This window comes from Stenella coeruleoalba, assembly GCF_951394435.1.
Source record: "Stenella coeruleoalba genome assembly, chromosome: 3".
Taxonomy (NCBI): Eukaryota; Metazoa; Chordata; class Mammalia; order Artiodactyla; family Delphinidae; genus Stenella; species Stenella coeruleoalba.
Window position 1 is genome coordinate 20,394,639 of NC_137148.1, and position 18,686 is coordinate 20,413,324.

General features: G+C 33.1%; 1 protein-coding gene across 2 annotated transcripts in view; it reads right to left on the minus strand.

Annotated features, from left to right (window-relative positions):
- Positions 1–14,930, minus strand: part of LOC307183456 (cadherin-10) — a gene marked incomplete at both ends in the record, with an annotated part of 119,666 nt that extends 104,736 nt beyond the window's left edge. For both annotated transcript variants that reach the window (XM_079915965.1, XM_079915964.1), the window contains one exon: positions 14,700–14,930. In XM_079915965.1, coding sequence (XP_079772091.1) covers positions 14,700–14,930 — 231 coding nt within the window. The remainder of the gene's footprint in view (positions 1–14,699) is intronic.
- Positions 14,931–18,686: the final 3,756 nt, after the last annotated feature.

The following is an 18,686-nucleotide window of genomic DNA, read 5'->3' on the forward strand; positions in this document are numbered from 1 at the left end:
AGAATAATTTTACAGAAGATGCCATTTTAATCCAATAATCATAGTGATTACCAGTAATGGCACAAATTGAAGTCTTCCACCCTCGATAGGATGCAATAAGAACAGCATCACTTGTGTGATTTCCTGCTGAAGATTCATAACCCAAATCTAATCATGAGGAATCATCAGACACACACAAATTGAGGAACATTTCAGAAGACAAGCAGCCTGTAATCTTCAAAAGTGTCAGGATCATGAAATCAAAGAAATATTGAGAGCTTTATCAGAAGACAGAAAGAAACCAGAGGCATGACAACTAAATGCAATGTATGATTGTGAACTGCCTTGCTTTTCTGTAAAGGATGATATTGGGATAAGTGGCAAAATTTGAATGGGGTCTGAGGTAGATGTTTATAATCCATCAATGTTAATTTCCTGATTTTGATGGTGTGTTGTGGTTATATAGGAGAATATCTTTGTTTGAAGGAAATAAACACTAAATTATTTGGTTGTGGAATAAAATGATTTAGAGAGAAAATAAGAGAATGAAAGGAGTTGTTTCCAAGAAGAGATCAGAACAATGAGGGAAACAACTTAGAAGACAAAAAGAAATAAATAATTTAACTTCATACAAATAATCGAATAATCTGTTTACAGATACATGCTCAAATGGTAAAATACAACATATACTAGGGAAAATATATTTGCAACTCATAATAAAACTCATAGGAAGAGACTCCATTTTCAGACACGGTAGAGAAGTTATTTAGAAAAACTTACGTTCAAAACAATTGAAAATGCTGGAGAGAATATAAACAACAGCTCCTTTAAAGTAATAAAGACAAGATGTCAGAACAAAATGTAACAGGAATTAAACACCTAGGTCAGTAAGTAGAACAGCAGATCGTAAAGCTGTGTTTTCTATGAGAATATGTTTATAGGAGAAAACTTGCTTTTCAGCATTGTTGCACTTCTTGGGTAAGAGGTACACATATCAAGGCCAAAGATGTAGACTCAACATTCAAACATTAAACAGTTAAAACAAGTTGCTCATGCTATGGAACTGGCGAGAAAATTACCTTACCGTAAGCAAAACTAGAGGAATAAAGGAAAGAAAATACATAAGTAATTAAAGGTAAAGAAAAAATAACTGGCCCTCGCCAGTAAGAAGCTGGCCCTCACCAAGATTTTGAGCCAGATTAAAAATCTGCAAGTAAACCAGAGAACCCTAGACTCAAGATAAAACTTGAAAGCAGTCAGACAAAAAGGAGCTAAATATCTTCAAAGGAGAAGCAGATTGTCAGCTGATTTCTCAGTAACAACAATCCATTCATAATCCAGGGGACAGAAAAATGTTCCTTGACGTGGCTGTCACTCTCACATTCTATACCCACAAAAATTAACTTTTTAACACAAAGCCAAAAATATCCTCAGATAAACAAAGCTGAAGATATTATCACCAGCATATATACTAATGAATATACTTATTTCATAACAAAGGCAAATGATCTCTAATTGAAAGTTGATATGTAAGAAGGAATAGTGAAGAAAATGTAAAATGTGTGAACGAATCTGAACAAACAAGGAACATAAAAGACAATGACAGTATAAGTCATGTTGGAGGAAAACAGCGCTAAAATATTCTGTAATACTTTTACAAACCAGCATCCAGGTAACGTAATAGATTAAGGGAACTCTTAAAAAGATATTTCACAGCAACAAACTTATAAAGGAGTATGAGAACTTGACAAAGGCATTAAAAAAATCATGTATATGATGAAAAGAATGTAAGCGTGACTCAAACTACTGTAATCTATTTTTATAAAATAAATGATTTAATTATCAATATTTCTAATCTTTTAAATTACAGCACACTCAATAATATTAGTTTTACCTTTTTTATTTCCTGTAAACTAATAGCAAGAATTAGAAGGGTTTTGGAGCTTTGACAAAAAAAAATTCTAAGGTAACAGAACAGTTTTAATTTTCCCCAATGATTATTAAGATGATGTGGCACGGTTTCAGCATGCAAAGACATTTTTATGGTCCCATATGAACCCACAAAAAGAGGACTTTCTGTACTGTTACTCCTAAAGAAGCCACCAACACAGGCTCACCGTACTTTTCTTGTGCGTGTAAAGGACAGAAAGTAAATATTTTAACATTGAGGGCCACAAACAGCCTCTGCACCATATTCTTCCTCTTTTTCCTTTTTTTCTTAAATCCAGTCTTAAAAACATATACAAATTCTCTTTAGACCATGAGCTAAGAAGCCTTCTGAATTTAGCCCACCAGCTTATTTCAAAAAATATTTAACAGATGCCAAAAATACAATTTACAAAAACTAAGTCAAGAAGGAAAGAGAAACTGAGTAGCCCTATAACCATTAAAGAAAATAAGTCAATAGCCGACGTTTCCCTATAATAAAACTATTGTATCAGAAGGTATTTTTAACGAATTCTAGACAACATTCGTGAAAGCATTAATTCAATTACACACACAAATTATATAAAGTAATAGAAAAAGTGGTAATATTTCCTATCTCATTTTATGTGACTATCATAACTTTGATGTCTAAATACAATAAAACAGTTAAAAGAGTTTAAAAAGTAATTTTACTGAGTGATATCTTGTATGAAAATGAATGATTTTATAAAAGTAGAAATTGTAAGCAAAGAAAGAGCAAGTGGAATACGATAATGTAAAGTTTTATATCATTACCAAGGTGAACTCTTTCAAAATCTGCAAGTTTAGTTCAAATAGGAAAAATCATTTAAGGTAATTGCTTGGATTAACATATTGAAGGGAAAATAAACAGTTCATTATACGCATACATATATTTGACAATATTTCATATTCACTTATGATTAAAAAACATAAAACACTAGGATTAAAAGGAAATCCCTTAGTCTGATAAAAATACCTTTAAAAACAAACTTAAGAAACTTCACAATTAATGATAAAATGTCGATCATTTAAAAAAACTAAGAAAAAAATAAAGAGATCCCTCTCATGTCATCTATTCAATATTCTATTGGAGTTTTTAATCAATGCAGAAAGACAAGTAAAAAAAAAATGTTTGTTTTTCTTGATCCCGCTCACACTCCTCCCATCAGAGAGTGCTACAAACATCTGCTTCCTTTGCAGCAAGACTCTAATGCTGCCTGTGTGTACTTGCTCCAATTTCTCTCTCTCCATTCCCTCTGAAATGCACTGCAATAAGAATTCTGGGCCCACCACAGCACTGAAACCATAAACACCAAATTCACCTAGAATCTCCATGAAACTAAAGTCAGTGGTCAAATCAGAACTCTCTACCTCCTTGACTTAGCAGCTTTTGACTCAGTTAACACGCTCTGTTCTCCAAACATTTTCTTCACCTGTCTTCTAAGACACCCCCAGCTCTTAGGTTCCCTTGCAGTTCAAGGAATATTCATTCTCAGTTGTATATGTTGGTTTTTCTTCTTTCCTCCCATATCATCTGCCACTTCACACATGTCTGAATGTGAGTTTGCTTCTAAATACAGCCCTATTTCCACTTCTCACGACATTCACATTCTTAATATCTAACAGTCCCATGACTTTAGATACCAGCTATATGCTGATGGCCTCTAAGAAGTTCCATATAAGTTTTCCTGAACTTGTATTTGGGCTGGCCAAAAAAGTTCCTTCGGGTGTCCGTAACACCTTAATGGAAAAGCCTGAACGAACTTTTTGGCCAACCCAATACAATCTCAAAACTCCCTTTATCTTAATACATCTGAAGACGAACTCGAGCTCTTACTCCTAATGCTCTCTAAATAAAAACAATCAATTTTTCAGTTGCTCAGACCAAAATGTTTTGAGTCATCTGTAACAATGCTTCCTAACATCCATGCATGAATACTACATAGATTTCTATTGTACCAACTTTAAAGCCAGAAGTCAGACTGATATTTTTAAAACTTATTTCATATAACGTCAGTCTTCTGCTAAAAATTCTACAATATCTTCCATCTTAGAGTAAAAGTCAAAATCCAATGTCTTGTGTATTAGTTTCCTATTGCTACTGTAAAAATTATGACCAGCTTAGTGACAGAACACCACAAGTTTATTCTCTTGTAGTTCTGGAGGTCAGAAGTCTAAATACAAGGTGTTGGCAGGGCTCTGCTACTTCTGGAGGCTTCAGATGAGACTGTTTCTTTGCTGTTTCCAGCTTCCAGAGGATGTCTGCATTCCTTGGTTCCTGTTTCTTTCTTCCATCTTCAAAGCTTGTTACTCTAACCTCTGGTTGCATTGTGATATCTCTTTTTTTCTGACTTTAACCCTCTTGCCTCACTCCTATAGGGACCCGTGTGATCAAATGGGGATTGCATAGGAAATCCAGGGTATAATCTCCCCCATCTCAAGATCCTCAATTTAATTACAGCTGCAATAGTCTCTTCTTGCTATTTAAAATAACATATAATGAATTCTGAGAATTAGGATGTGGATATCTTTGGGGCAATTATTTTGTCTACCACACTTCGTAGGATCTGGGGATCCTGTTATCTTTCTGCCCTTCCCTTCTACCACCTGCCCCTTGCCCCCTTTGCTCTAGGCACATGTACCTCCCTGCCCTTTCTTGAATATTCATGAGGAATTTCCTGATTTAGAGCATTTGCAGTAACTATTTCTTCCTGATGCAAAAAATATTCCTCTAACAGCTGCTTAGTTATCCCTTTCACTTCCTCCAAATCCTTTGCTTAAATATCACCTTCTCAGTAAGAAAGTACTGACTACCACCACCTGCTCTGCTCTATTCCTCAATATTCCTTACCTTGCTTTCTCTCTTCTTTTCTGATAGTAACCATCATCATCTAACATACCATAAGATACCATAAGAGTAATATATTTATTATGTTTATATTTAAGTTTTTGCATTTCCCACTAAAACTGTGAGCTTCGTGACACAGGGTGTGTTGTGACTGGTCACCTAGAGAGTGCCTGAAAAATAATTGGTGCTCCACACCTATTATGGATTTGGGAATGAAGCAATCAATGAGCAAAAAATAGATGATCTGAAGAAACAGTTGATAAAACACTTGAAAAACTTGTTCACAGTAATGAAACTTCATTGTTATTTAGGAAAATACAAATTAAATCACCAGTTTTGAAAAAAAAAAATTCTAAAAATATCAAGCTTGGGTCTCTTTGTTGTTTTTTTGTGTGTGTGTGGTACGCGGGCTTCTCACTGTTGTGGCCTCTCCCGTTGCGGAGCACAGGCTCCGGACGCGCAGGCTCAGCGGCCATGGCTCACGGGCCCAGCCGCTCCGCGGCATGTGGGATCTTCCCGGACCGGGGCACGAACCCATGTCCCCTGCATCGGCAGGCGGACTCTCAACCACTGTGCCACCAGGGAAGTCCGGTGCTAAGCTTTTGATGGTTTATATATACTGACAGAATTGGTATCAAGGAAAATTGAAAAATTCAGTGGTCTTGGAGTTTTGGGGGGTATTTGGAAGACACAACACTGAACTGAGGAGTTCACTAATGGAATTTAAGCTAAACATCACCCAAAATAGGAAATGTTCCTTTAGATAAAAGGTTATAATAGTACACATTCTTACAGCTCAATTTCCTACTTGGTAAAACAATTTTAATCCTGGGCTGAGATTTAAGACCTTCATTTAAAATTCTAAATTTAATAGTTTTATGTAATCTATAAATGCTTAAAGTATAGCTCTAAAAGTGAGGTTAGTGAAAGAATTTTACTAAAGAGAGTCTGAAATTTGCATAAAGTGCTTTTCGTCTTGTCGATTAGAGTTCTAAGGAGAGAACCAAAGGTTTGTATATTATATCCCAACAAAATCACTGTTCCCTTCTCTAAACTTAGTCCATTTTCCTGGCAACTTTTATGTTTTCTTTATTTTAACTTTTATTTACAATTACCAGGAGCCATGGAATGCAATTACCCAATTAGCAACACAATAATAATACCAACAACAACAATAATGATAATAATAAAAAAATAAGATTAAATAATATTCTTTGACAAAACAAAAGTAGAAATTTAACTACATTATGTGAATATTTAATAATTCACTTCAGAAAATTTATTGAAGTGCTCCCTTCTTTTCTATTCATGCTTTCATAAGAAGCAACTGAGAATTTGAATATTTGAACATATTCTAAGTATGAGACATTGATGAGCAAACATAATAACATACATCCACTTTCATTTTCTTTACTGAAAAGAACATTATTCTTTAGTACAAAGGGGACAAAATTTAATTGAATATATAATTGTATATTGTCTCCAAGAAAGAAAATAAGAGGTCTTTGGTAGAAATACATAATACCATAATAATAATTTCCCATGCTTCATGACCATTACACACTCACCTGTTATTGATAAATTATATTAAGATACTTTTTGCAGAGCAAATTTTTATGACATTTCAATACATTTTTCATCTACAGAGATTTCTCTCGAGCTTTACCTAAAAGTCTGGCTCAATTTTCACATAATCTTCATTCAGAGATGACTGTATTTCTTAAAAGTTCTATACTTGAAAAATGATGGGTTAAATTGTAGATTTAGTATTTTTGAACTTTAATATTTTTAAATAATAGGTAAGGTTTTTAAAAGCTTATTCATCATAGAAAAATTCTTTGAGTTGTTTTTTTATTATTATCAATTATTATCATCAAAGTCCTTTCATCTACTTCCAACTATTACTACTGTATGTGAATTAATTGGCCTAAAACCACAGAAATAATACTTTTTAGAAAATAAATTCATAATTATCTCTTATCTAAAACATAATCCAATAAAACTAAATTCAAGGGATATAACATAGAGAGGTAGATTTTAAAAGATGCTGTGTGACAAACTGAAGAAGGAAGAAAAAGAGATGAAGAAGCCTTCTGTGTGGAGGGGATTATAAAATGGTGAGTACAAGAGAGGGATATACAAAAATAAGACTATAATGGGAAAGAAAAGATGGGTTACTAATTCAAGAGTGAAAAAAGAGTGGACGGGTGGACTTCCCACAAATCACTAGAGTACAGAAAGGGCAGTGAGTGTGGTAAATGTGTTTAGGTGGTGCGGGTGTACTATTGTTTCATGAAGGTTATACAGTGACAACACGTTATGTAAATAACTTCATGGAAGAGTTTAGTAAACATATGTTATCACTACTACCAGTAAGAACTTTTAAGTAAAATGATGATTGTAGTTATTTATATATGAGTATCCCATACTTAATTCCATTTATCTTTTTAAAAAGAGTTCAATATTTGACACTTTGCTTGAAAATGCTAACAAGAAGTCTATTTCCCATTAGTTTAAACTGGAAAAACTAGAATGCTTACACATTAAACCCAAATTCAAAACTAATTTCCTAAAAAAGTAACTAAAACATATAAAATCTCTATATATGAATAACACACTATAATGTTAGTATAGAAAACGCTTAAACCAGTGTTAATTGAACACTTACAGGTTAACATGAATTAGCAAGGCTTCTCGAAGGGCTTACAAAATCTTAGATGCACGTTCTCTATTACAGCCTCTGTTAGTTTCAAAACATCTATGGGTGGTTCTGACGTTCTATCAAGTGTATCTGGAATGCAACTTAAGATCTTCCTGAATACTGCTTTGCTAAAATGTTATAGTGAACTTTGAGGAGGTGAGCATACTTTTCCAATATAACCTCTGGCTGAAACATTGAGAGATACAGACATTGTATGCATTCTGAGAGTTAAAAACCAAGAGGTGTTCTCCCTGGAAAACATTATCAGGGTTATGCAGGACATGCCTCTATTTAAAAATGCTTTAATTACCTCTTGCTTGAGGATTACTATAAAAAGTCTTTATAAATTCTAATTCAGGATCATCTTTTTTTTGTTGTGGTCTTTACCTATTAGGGAAATAATGTCTATATTCACCCCAAAAGTCCAAATGTCTCCTCATCAGGAAGGTCTTTATTAATCATTTAATCTAAAGGACTTTCTGTTGATGTCTACCAAATCATCCTGATTTATTTTCTTTTAGGACATTTTCTAACTAAAATCACTCACTGTATTAATTTGTTTTGTGCTCAGTCCTTTTATGGTTGTCATTAATAGGGTTCAAATAGAAAATAACTATATACCAAGCCCTCTTCTACTCCCATTTCACCACTAAAGCAGGCCTATCTGTGTGTGTGTGTGTGTGTGTGTGTGTGTGTGTGTGTGTGTGTGTGTTTGTGTTTTATGTAGATTCTCTTCATCATGTTTGTATTAAAAAAAAGTCACCTGGAAACTTTTAGTCTCAACAACATTACAGTTTTTAAAAGGTCCCAGAGAGTGTTCCCAGCTCTCTAAACTCTAATAAAACATAAAGTTCTTCCATGAGTTCACTTGAGATTTCCTTCCCCTGTAGGAAAACTGCAGTGGGGAGGTCAGGACAGCTTCTTCTGTCTTAGTTCCAACTACTCCTTCCCCTGTTGCAACCAGGTTTGACTTGATTGTAACTACATTATTAAGGGCAAAATGCATACAGTTGGTATTGCCAGACTTTGTGAATGTTTAAAGTCAAGTTACTCTCTCATGAATAACGTTTTTTCAGTTTCTGGAAGATATCTCTTCTAGAAATTTCCAAGAATCACTTCATTATAAAGCATTGCACATTAAAAAACTCTTCCGAAGAAATAAATAAATAAATAAATAAGAACTTGACTCTCCAGTTTCAACATTTAATAACATACAGATTCATGTAATACGAATCCCCAAACTATTTTATTTCCACCTATTTACAAGTACTGCAGAAATGAAACATGGCAATATTTGGCACTTACTGTTTTGTTTGAGGCTTTTGGGATCTGTGCTGTGTTTGAGACAAAAAGAGTCCCATAACTTCCTGTTATCCTTACATATTATTCTCTCCTTCTCTTAAAGGCACATATTTTGTGAGTAGAGAAATTATATTTTCACCACAGTACTTAATATCAGAGTAGTACCTGAGTAGTAACAGGTCTTCTAGATATTTGTTGACAGAATGAATAAATCATTTATTCATAGTGGGTGTGTGCAGCTCACAAGTCTACAGAGAAGAATGACCAAGAGACTGGAGCCAAACATATGCTTTAAGGATTAGACAGAATATGAATAGGAAAGTAAGTCTTGAGAGAAATCCAAGTTAGGGAAAGCAAATTCTTACAGCAACTCCAAAGGGAAGAAACATGATGATAATTGAGAGCATATTCAGAAACAAGAACCCAGAAAGAAGTAAAATAAAGACTGAGCTGTTGAGGAAATGTAAAAGGCTCTGGCAAACTAAGGAAGTTGAGGACAGGGCTTCTCAGTCTCAGCATATTGACATTTAGGACTGGAGGTCTGCCCTATACATTGTAGGATATTAAGCAGCATCCCTGGTCCCTGCCAACTTGAGGCCGGTAGCTACTCCCTCTACCTAGTTATGAAAACAAATAATGTCTCCATATATAGATGAATTTCCCCTGGATGGCAAAATAACCCCCAATTAGAATCATTAATTTAGGGTATTTTGAACTCATCATGCTCATTAAGGGGCCATGAGGGCAAATAAGACAGTACTAAAGGTATAGAGTTGAGATAGACCAGAAAAATATATGGCTCATTCTATCATTTTCAATCATGGAACAGGTTAGAGTCAGAAAATGAAATATTTAATAGTGGATTGAAATATTGAAAAGTCAAGTGACCAGCAAGATACTTGTTCAAATAAAAGCAGTTGGTTCCAAAGAGAAAAACCTGTTAGGGACAGGGAGAAAGTTTCTATTGGCTACTCAGGAAGGGGGATGAAGGTTCATATTGGGTTATAAACTATGGGAGGACAAAGCCATGGTAGACTATGGGGAACCGTATATCCCTTGGTAGAGGTGAGCTTAAGTAATCATCTAAGGACAGAAGAACTATAAATACCTATAGTAGTCTTAATCTGCTAAAATAGAGAGCACCATTATTGCTCTAGCTCTTTGAAGCCATTAACTCTTCAGGAAAAGGGATATGAAATTAAGAAATAATTAAACGTGGTTTCTGTTTTTCAAGAATGCTAAACAACTGAGAACCCAAAAAGACTTACAGACAACAATATCATATGATATCGATTATACCTGGACTCTAAAACATGATACAAATTAACTTATGTACAAAACAGAAATAGACTCACAGACATTGAAAAAAAACTTATGGTTACCAAAGGGGAAAGGAGGAGGGGAGGAATAAATTAGGAGTTAGGAATTAACATATACACACTACTATATATAAAATAGATAACCAACAAGGACCTACTATATAGCACAGGGAATTATACTCAATATTTTGTAATAACCTATAAGGGAAAAGAATCTGAAAAAGAATATATATATGTATTATATATATGTATAACTGAATCACTTTGCTGTACACCTGAAACTAACACAACATTATACATCAACTACACTTCAATTTTTAAAAAAAGAACCTATCATTGGGAAAAAAAAAAAAAAAGAATTTATGTGTCAAATGTATTCTGCATTTAGAGAAGGATGATATCAGTGAGGTACTATAAGGTCTGAATGGCCTGGAGGCCCCAAGAATCTCTTTCATGTCTCCAGATGGTACATGTTTTCATTATCCCAAGAAGATATAGACAGTTGCCTTGATTATTTACTAAGATTATTATTATGTTTTTACTTCCTGGAGTGAATTATTTTACTATGCTGGCTCAGAATCAGGTTTATCATTGTTCAATTACATTATTAATTTTTTGGTGTTTTTTCTTAATCTCTGGTTTTGATTAAAAATCTATTTTTAACATGTTTTTCTCCACTTGAGAATAATTATTAAAGTGCAAAGTTTGTACAGTAAATAAAATTAGTAATTCACTTAGAACTGTATGTTTGTTAACGGCTAAAAGTAAATTCAAGAATATCTAGTTTATTGTCATTATTTATTTGAATATTTGGAAGCCTAAAATTTTGAAATTATCTAGGCAACTGAATCAGGCAATGGGAAACTGTGATAAGAAGCTACATTAGGACATTAATAAAAATAGCTTATAATCACAATGTTTCTCAAATCTTAAATTGGTAAATTTAAAGATGTTTATAGAAGGTTGAGATATAAAAGCAACATAGGGCAAAAGTAGATACTTGAAGTTTAAGTTTTAAACCTCTTGCTTTGGAAGGTAAAAAAGGTTAGCACGCATTGTCCTATATAGGAAATTTCTTAAAGGTCAATATTGTGATTATCTCACTGAAAAGAAAAAAAAGAACTTACACCAAATATATTTTGGTTTAGAATACATTTGATTGAATCATTTAGAGGAAAATATTTTTTTGCTCATTGAGAGATGAACAAAGAAATGCTTTGAGTTCACTGCTGGTTAGCTAGTTTCTTCATAATAGCCATGGCAGTGACAATTCTGCCATTAGCTTTCTTTCTCTTTTTCTCTTTCTGTCTCTCTATACTTCTTCTTATTCTTTATTTTTATATATAAATGGGTTTTTAAATGCTCAAACACTTCACATTTAAAATGTAATCATATAAAAATTATATATATAAGTACATTAAATATATATATATAAAATGACTGACATGATCATACTATAGATGAGAAAATGAAGGCCAAGAGAAGTTAATTGATTTCACTACTGAAAGCAAAAACAGTGGCAGAAGGAAGTTTACATATAGGTATTCTGATTGGCAGTTATATGCTTTTCCTAAGCTTTCCTCTACTTTAATCCAATGAGAAGTAAGGGGATTTTCCCTTTGTTTCAACCCCTCAAGCAGTATTGGGTTTTTAATCTAAGAAATTATATGCCATCCATTCTTTGTAGGATTTATTGGCTAATTGTTTGGTATTTAAAAAATTTTCCCCCTCTTCATGCATGTGCTTTTCAGTCTTGTCCCCACTCAACCAGTGTAATTCTCTCCATTGTTCCTACTCTGAGCTCCCACCATGTTTTCCACAACAATGGAGAGTTTATCAGTGTCTTCCCATAAGTCTAGTAATTGGGACATGTATTATTCCTACCTGTGAACTAACCTAGAGACATTGAATCTCTCAGCATCAATATCACATGCCTACTTTAAATGAAGTAAAAACTGAAAGTAGAATTTCTGAAAGGATGAATATGTAATAAATTTATTATAAGTAATGTTGGAAAGAATACCCAGGGAATTTAAAATTTTTTATGTTTCATGAAGAAAATATATCTTAGCCCACAATTATATTCGTTAAAACGCATGTTTATAAAAATATTCTATATCTCATAATTGCCTTTTCGCATATACAAATCTATATGTTTAAAAAAATCTGTATGTTTACTTCTAATATAAGATCTTTTTAATATTGTTTTTGTTTGTTTGTTTTTGCGGTACGCGGGCCTCTCACCACCGCGGCCTCTCCCGTTGCGGAGCGCAGGCTCCGGACGCGCAGGCTCAGCGGCCATGGCTCACGGGCCCAGCCGCTCCGGGGCATGTGGTATCCTCCCGGACCGGGGCACGAACCCGTGTCCCCTGCATCGGCAGGCGGACTCTCAACCACTGCGCCACCAGGGAAGCCCTAATATAAGATCTTTAATTGTATAAGTAATTAATACAATATAAATACTTAATAAAAAGTAACACACATATGTACTACAGACAAGGGAAATTTAAAAATAACTATTTCACAGGTCATGACATGAATAAATGATAGAAATACAAAATTGACTTGAAATACAAGCAAAAAAACAGATGCTTTGGGTATTAGAAGTAAACTCAGAGCTACAGCATCTAATATATGTCTGTTGATCTGGTAGTTCAGGACATACTTATAGAAGAAACTGGTGAACACATTCCATAAATTCCTTATGCCTCTCCTCATTAAAGAGTTTTCTGGCTTGCTTTTATAGAGCAGAGTAAGGAAGAATAAAATTTGAGTTGCATATCAAGATGCATGTATCTTAAGTATTTACCAGCTTTAATAGCCCACAGTAATTTAAACTCTACATTAGTTTTCCCTACCAAAGAACTAAGTGTTACCAGATGACTCTGGGAATTCAGTTCAATACAACTCAGGTTAATTCAACCAACTAAATATTAAAATCTACTCTAAGAGCTAGAAACAAAGAAAGATACGAAGTAAAGTTCTTGATTTCAAGTTATTGATATTTTTTGGGGAAAGAACAAATGAAAGTACATAGAAGTACCTTGATTATCACAACAGAGCACATAATGCAATGATAATTCAATTTACCAACATTTATTAAATCCTCATTAAGGACTAGGTGAAGGAAAATCTATGCAAATAAACACATAACTGCTATGTCCAGGAAGAGCCAAATAAAACTATTTATAGTTTCTATGGCTCAGATTTCAGTTATTATATTTTCATGTGGTTGGTTTCATAAACTGAAAGTTGCCTATTGCAGCAACCATAAAATTTACCTTAACCCTCTGAGCTCAGGAATTCTATCAGATGACCCTGTGATAAGTCCACTACTGCATACTTTCTGGTAAAATTGCTTAGGTTGCTGGCTTTTTTCTTCACCTTACAGTCAATATGACATTTAACCTTTAATGCTATCTTTCTCATACTGCCAGACATTTTTTTAAAAAACTGAAATAACTGGAACATGAAAAAACCTATCAAAGTATCTTAAAAATCAATGAACATGTATTTTCTCAAAAATAGTTCTTCTTAGAAGACAAAAACTTTAAAAGCCCAGTTTTAATTATGTGAAAGAAGCTATTAAAGTTGAGGCTGATGCAAAAGTTGCCAACACAATCATGGATCTATCATAATTTTGTACTGTTGACATGTGATATATGAACATGTGATTATATCTGTTTTCCTTTTGTGTGTTTAACTTTTTTTCTTTGATATAGTTTCATAAACTGTCCATAAAAATAACACTATTAAAATGATTTTTTTCTTTAAGATATTACCTAATTTCAACTAGATTCAGATAGTGCCAAGAAAGAAAACTGGAAATTAATACAATCTAGTGTATAAAAGCATCCATTGTAACTTTTATGTAACTTTTATGTAACTTTTATGTCATCCATTGTAACTTTTATTCCAGTCCTAACCAAAGCTCATTTTCCTCACTATCTTTTATAACTGAATAGCATGAAATCTCCTCATGTCATCATATCCCGACACGTAGACTACTTTTTCCTGCTTGTCTTCCCATTTATTCTTCCCTTATTTAAATGTACCCATGGTAGGACTTTAGAAAAATAAGTAACGCTCATATCTGGAATAAGTTTTCTTATAAGTAAGCATTATTTTGACCTTAGGTCATATTTTAATGACATTTGTTTTCTCATTCTGTAGAATATTAAACAACTTTTAAATATATCTTTTCTTCCTCACTGAATTCAACGGCAATGTGAAATATATATAGGTATATATATATATATGTATTATATACAAACATTGTTATTTTAAATACTAGATTGCCAGATAGTTTTCTCTTGATCATTGATTTCTAACTACAAATTCTGAAATTGCAATTTTTAGTACCTCTTTAATACATGAGGTAGTAGGCAGAATTAATTCTAGTAAATGAATTCATACACTTATAATGCTATGTTCATTACATAGTTTTTCAAATTCTAATTTGTATTCCATAAACAAAAACTGCTTTAGGGATATTTAGAGAATCAAATTTGTAAGAATGGCAATCTTGATAACCTTCAAATTTTCTTTACAAGACATATGAAAAACTGGAATGTAAATATTTGCCATTTCAACACAGACTTACCTTGCCTACGTATTGATAATCAGATCCTGTATATTCCTCCAGTAAGAAAAATTGATTCCACATCCAACCACGCTTCTGACGGTGCAGAATTTTGCCATCACTTCTAGGTATGCGTGCACCTAAAATTCTTTTCTGGGGCATAGAAGTCCTTCTGAACATTATCTCTGGAGAACAGAAACGTGGCAGGCATACCCAGAGTAGAAACAGTAGCAAAAATTGATATATTGTCATAGTTCACTTCTTGACAATTCCCAACGTGGATGAAGAAAAAGCAGTCCTATATTATTGGGTTGAATTTTACTGTGTTTCAACTCGTTTCCAGCATTTCATCAATGTTTTGGACATGTTTCCAAAAGCTTCAAACAAATAAACAAATAAAAAAAAGTCAGTTGACAACATTATGAATGTTACCTGTCGCTTTAAATTTAACATAACAAATATTAATTAATAATAGTAACCAAAATATTTGCTTCCCCTCTTTTACATAAAATAATTATTAGTTTGGAAACATTATTTACCTAGTAACATGTCTACAATTTAAGAAAAGATAATTGTAAATAATTTCTTTCAAACAAATTCTAAAGAAAGGACATATTTAGCTATTATTTCTTTTTTTCTTTTGGCACTTTACCAGTTTTCAGGAATTATAAACCCTATATAGAGTGGATATGCAGTTAATTTTGCACATCAACATTTCCAGAGTAACTTAACATAATTAAAATTTTGAAAATAAAATAGTGATTTTAATAAACTACAGGAACTATGCATCTGTCATGCAGTGTAATGATATTTAAATGATTTTTAAACAGCAGCACAGTTTCTTCAAATTTAATCCGGCTCTAAGGTAAAAGTAAAGCCAAAAACAAAACCAAAAAAACTTAGTGTCTTCAGCTGAAGACCTCTCCTCTCTCCCCTCTTAGGTCGGTCTGTGGAACACCTAGAGCTTCATAGAGTAGAAAAAAAAAATCTCTACTACAGTAAATCAACATATGACATAATTTACACTATTATATAGAAAAATTTAATCATGTTGTCAGCTATACTTTTGATACATTTGCACAATGTGTCCACTTCTGACCACCTCCCTGACCCTATGCTGACCTAGAACTCCATGATGCCCCAGGCTCCTCACTGCTCTCCACCTGCAATTATTTCTTCTCAACAATGTATCCGAGGTAATCCCACCAAAATGGGATTACTCTGATGGCTTCTTACCTCACTTTGATTAAACCTAGCATCTCACAAATACCTACAATTCTGTATTCCATTTCATGACAGCTGGTCACTTCTCTGACTTCATGCTATACTTCGATCCCCCAGGCCACTCCTCAAAATTGACTCCTTTCCAGCCAGTGTCCTTCTTGTTTCAGACTGCAACACACTTCATACGCTCCTCTCTTCAACCAGGACCTCTTTACTTCTTCCCTCCACATGGAAGGCTTTTCCATGTAGTTATCCACGTAGGTAGATCCCCTGCTTCCTTCGGTTCTTTCTTGAAACCTCCCCTAATTTGCACATCCCAATACACTCCATGTGTTTTATTTATTTATTGTGCATATATTCTGTCTCCCTACCATCATCCCATGAAAGAAGGGAAGTTTGCTCTTTTTTTTGCTACTGTTTTCACATGTCTATAACAGAACCTTGCACATAGTAGATGCTCATTAAACAGTTTGAATGAATGAATTGTAAATTGATTCAAACATCTGAGTATCATTACCTCCTCTATGTAGTTAAACTCAAACATTTATGCATGAAAATAGTATTTTTAAATCATAATTACTTTCATTTTATTATTTATTTATATTACTGTTAGAATATTTTTATTTTAAAAATTTCTCTGTATTTTTTTTGTTTTGTTTTCTGTTAGCTATGAACTTTATTTCAGGATATGATAAAATACTATAAAAAAGTGGTTGGAGGACCAAAAGGATTGAGTTTCATTTCTCAAATATGACAATGTATTCTAAGTACTCGAGCATTTATATTTATGCTTTCATTTACAAAGATTTCTAAGCAATCTGTTTACTTTTTTGTGTGTTTGTTTTATTATTAGGACGATTTTAAGGTTAATACAAACATGCTTTAGAAATAAGATTAATGGCGAAGCAGTATTTCCCCAGAGTGTACTAAATGACAGTGGAGCTCTCCACAGCACATGAAGCATTCAATGTGACAGATGTAACCTGTATTAAAATCTGTCATGTAAAATGCTGTACTTGGAGTATAGAAATTATCTGATACATAAAATGGTTTTACATCACAAGGCACTGACTTTACAGAAACTCAAATTGATTGGATTCTAAGTAATAGGAACATTTACTAAAATGATATCTGACTTTTAAAATGTATCAGGACATGCTAGACAGTATTCTCCAGAAAAATATACTGTTCCTAAAAGTTAAAAGAGAGTTTGCATAATTGAGGGTTTCTGCTAAAAGCTTTAAAACTTATCGAAGCAACATTCTCATTTCAATTCTTTTTTCAATTTAGAAATATTTGCAAGCAATTGTTTGCTATATTGGTGATCATTTTCAATACAATTACAACCTTACCTTACCTTACAACTTTAGAAGTTTAAGTACCAATATTTTTAGGAAGGAGTAGGTGGAGATTGCATCTGTAAAAGTTGTTAGTAAATAATTGGAGCATCACGAAAATATAGAATCATTTTTCTTCATTATTGTTTTAGTTTCTATTATTTCATAATGAATTTTATGAAGTCTATCGTTAAATGCATTTTAATACTGATTTAAGATAATTAAAATGTTTAAAATATATTTTACATAAATATTATTTGATAAAACCATTTCAAACAATGACAAGATTAAATTAAAATAAGAAATTTAATCTTGATTAATTAGATTTTTGAATTTATTTCTTTAATAGATTGGGCTTTTTGTCTCGTGTCTAAAAATCTCTGCCTAACTCAAGGACAAAAACGTTTCCTCTATGTTTTCTTTTAGAAGTTTTATAGTTTTGGTTCTTACAATGTAGGTCTATGGTCCAATTTGAATCAAGATTTGTATATGGTGCAAGATATGAATTGAAGTTCTATGTTTTACTTATGAATATTCAATTGCTCTAGCACCATTTGTTGAAAACTCATCCTTTCTCCACTGAATTGCCTTTACACCTTTGTAAAAAATCAGTTGTCTATATAGGTGTGTCTATATATTTTTGGACTCGCTAGTCTATTACATTCGTCTATTTGTTCATCTTTACACCAATAGCACACTGTCTTGATTCCTATAATTTATAAGTCTGGAAATCAGATAATGTTAGTCCCCCAAATTTGGTCTTCTTTTAAAAATTTTTTTGGTTATTTCAGAACTTTTTGCATTTTCCATTTAAATTTTATAGTTACTTTGCAACTTATATATAAAAGTCTGTGGGGATTTTGATGGGGATTGCATTGAATCTTTAGATAAATTTGGGGAAAATGGACATCATAGCAACATTGACTCTCCTGACCTATGAACACTGTATGTCTCTCCATTATTGAGTTCTCCTCAGTCATGTTTTGTAGATTTCCATATATAAGCCTTGTTCACCTTTTGTCAAATATATCCTGAGTATTTTCATTTTTTCATGCTATCACTTTATTTTATTTTTGTTTTCAACCACTTTATTAAGGTATGATTGAAATACACAGAGCTGTACATATTTAATGTATACAACTTGATGAGCTTGGACATTGATCTTTTACATTGTTGATGGGACTGTCAAATGATATAAACTCTTTGAAGACAGTGTAGTAAGTTGAATAATGGCTCCTCAAAGATGCTTATATCCTGAATCCTGACACTTGTGAATATGCTACCTTACATGGTAAAAGGGACTTTGCAGATGTGACTAACTTGGGGATTTAGGAAATTACCCTGGATCATTTAAGTAAAACCAATGTAATCACAAGGGGCCTCATAAGAGGGAGGCAGGAGATCAGAGTCAGTAAAAGAGATGCTCACAGAAACAAGTGGTTAGAGT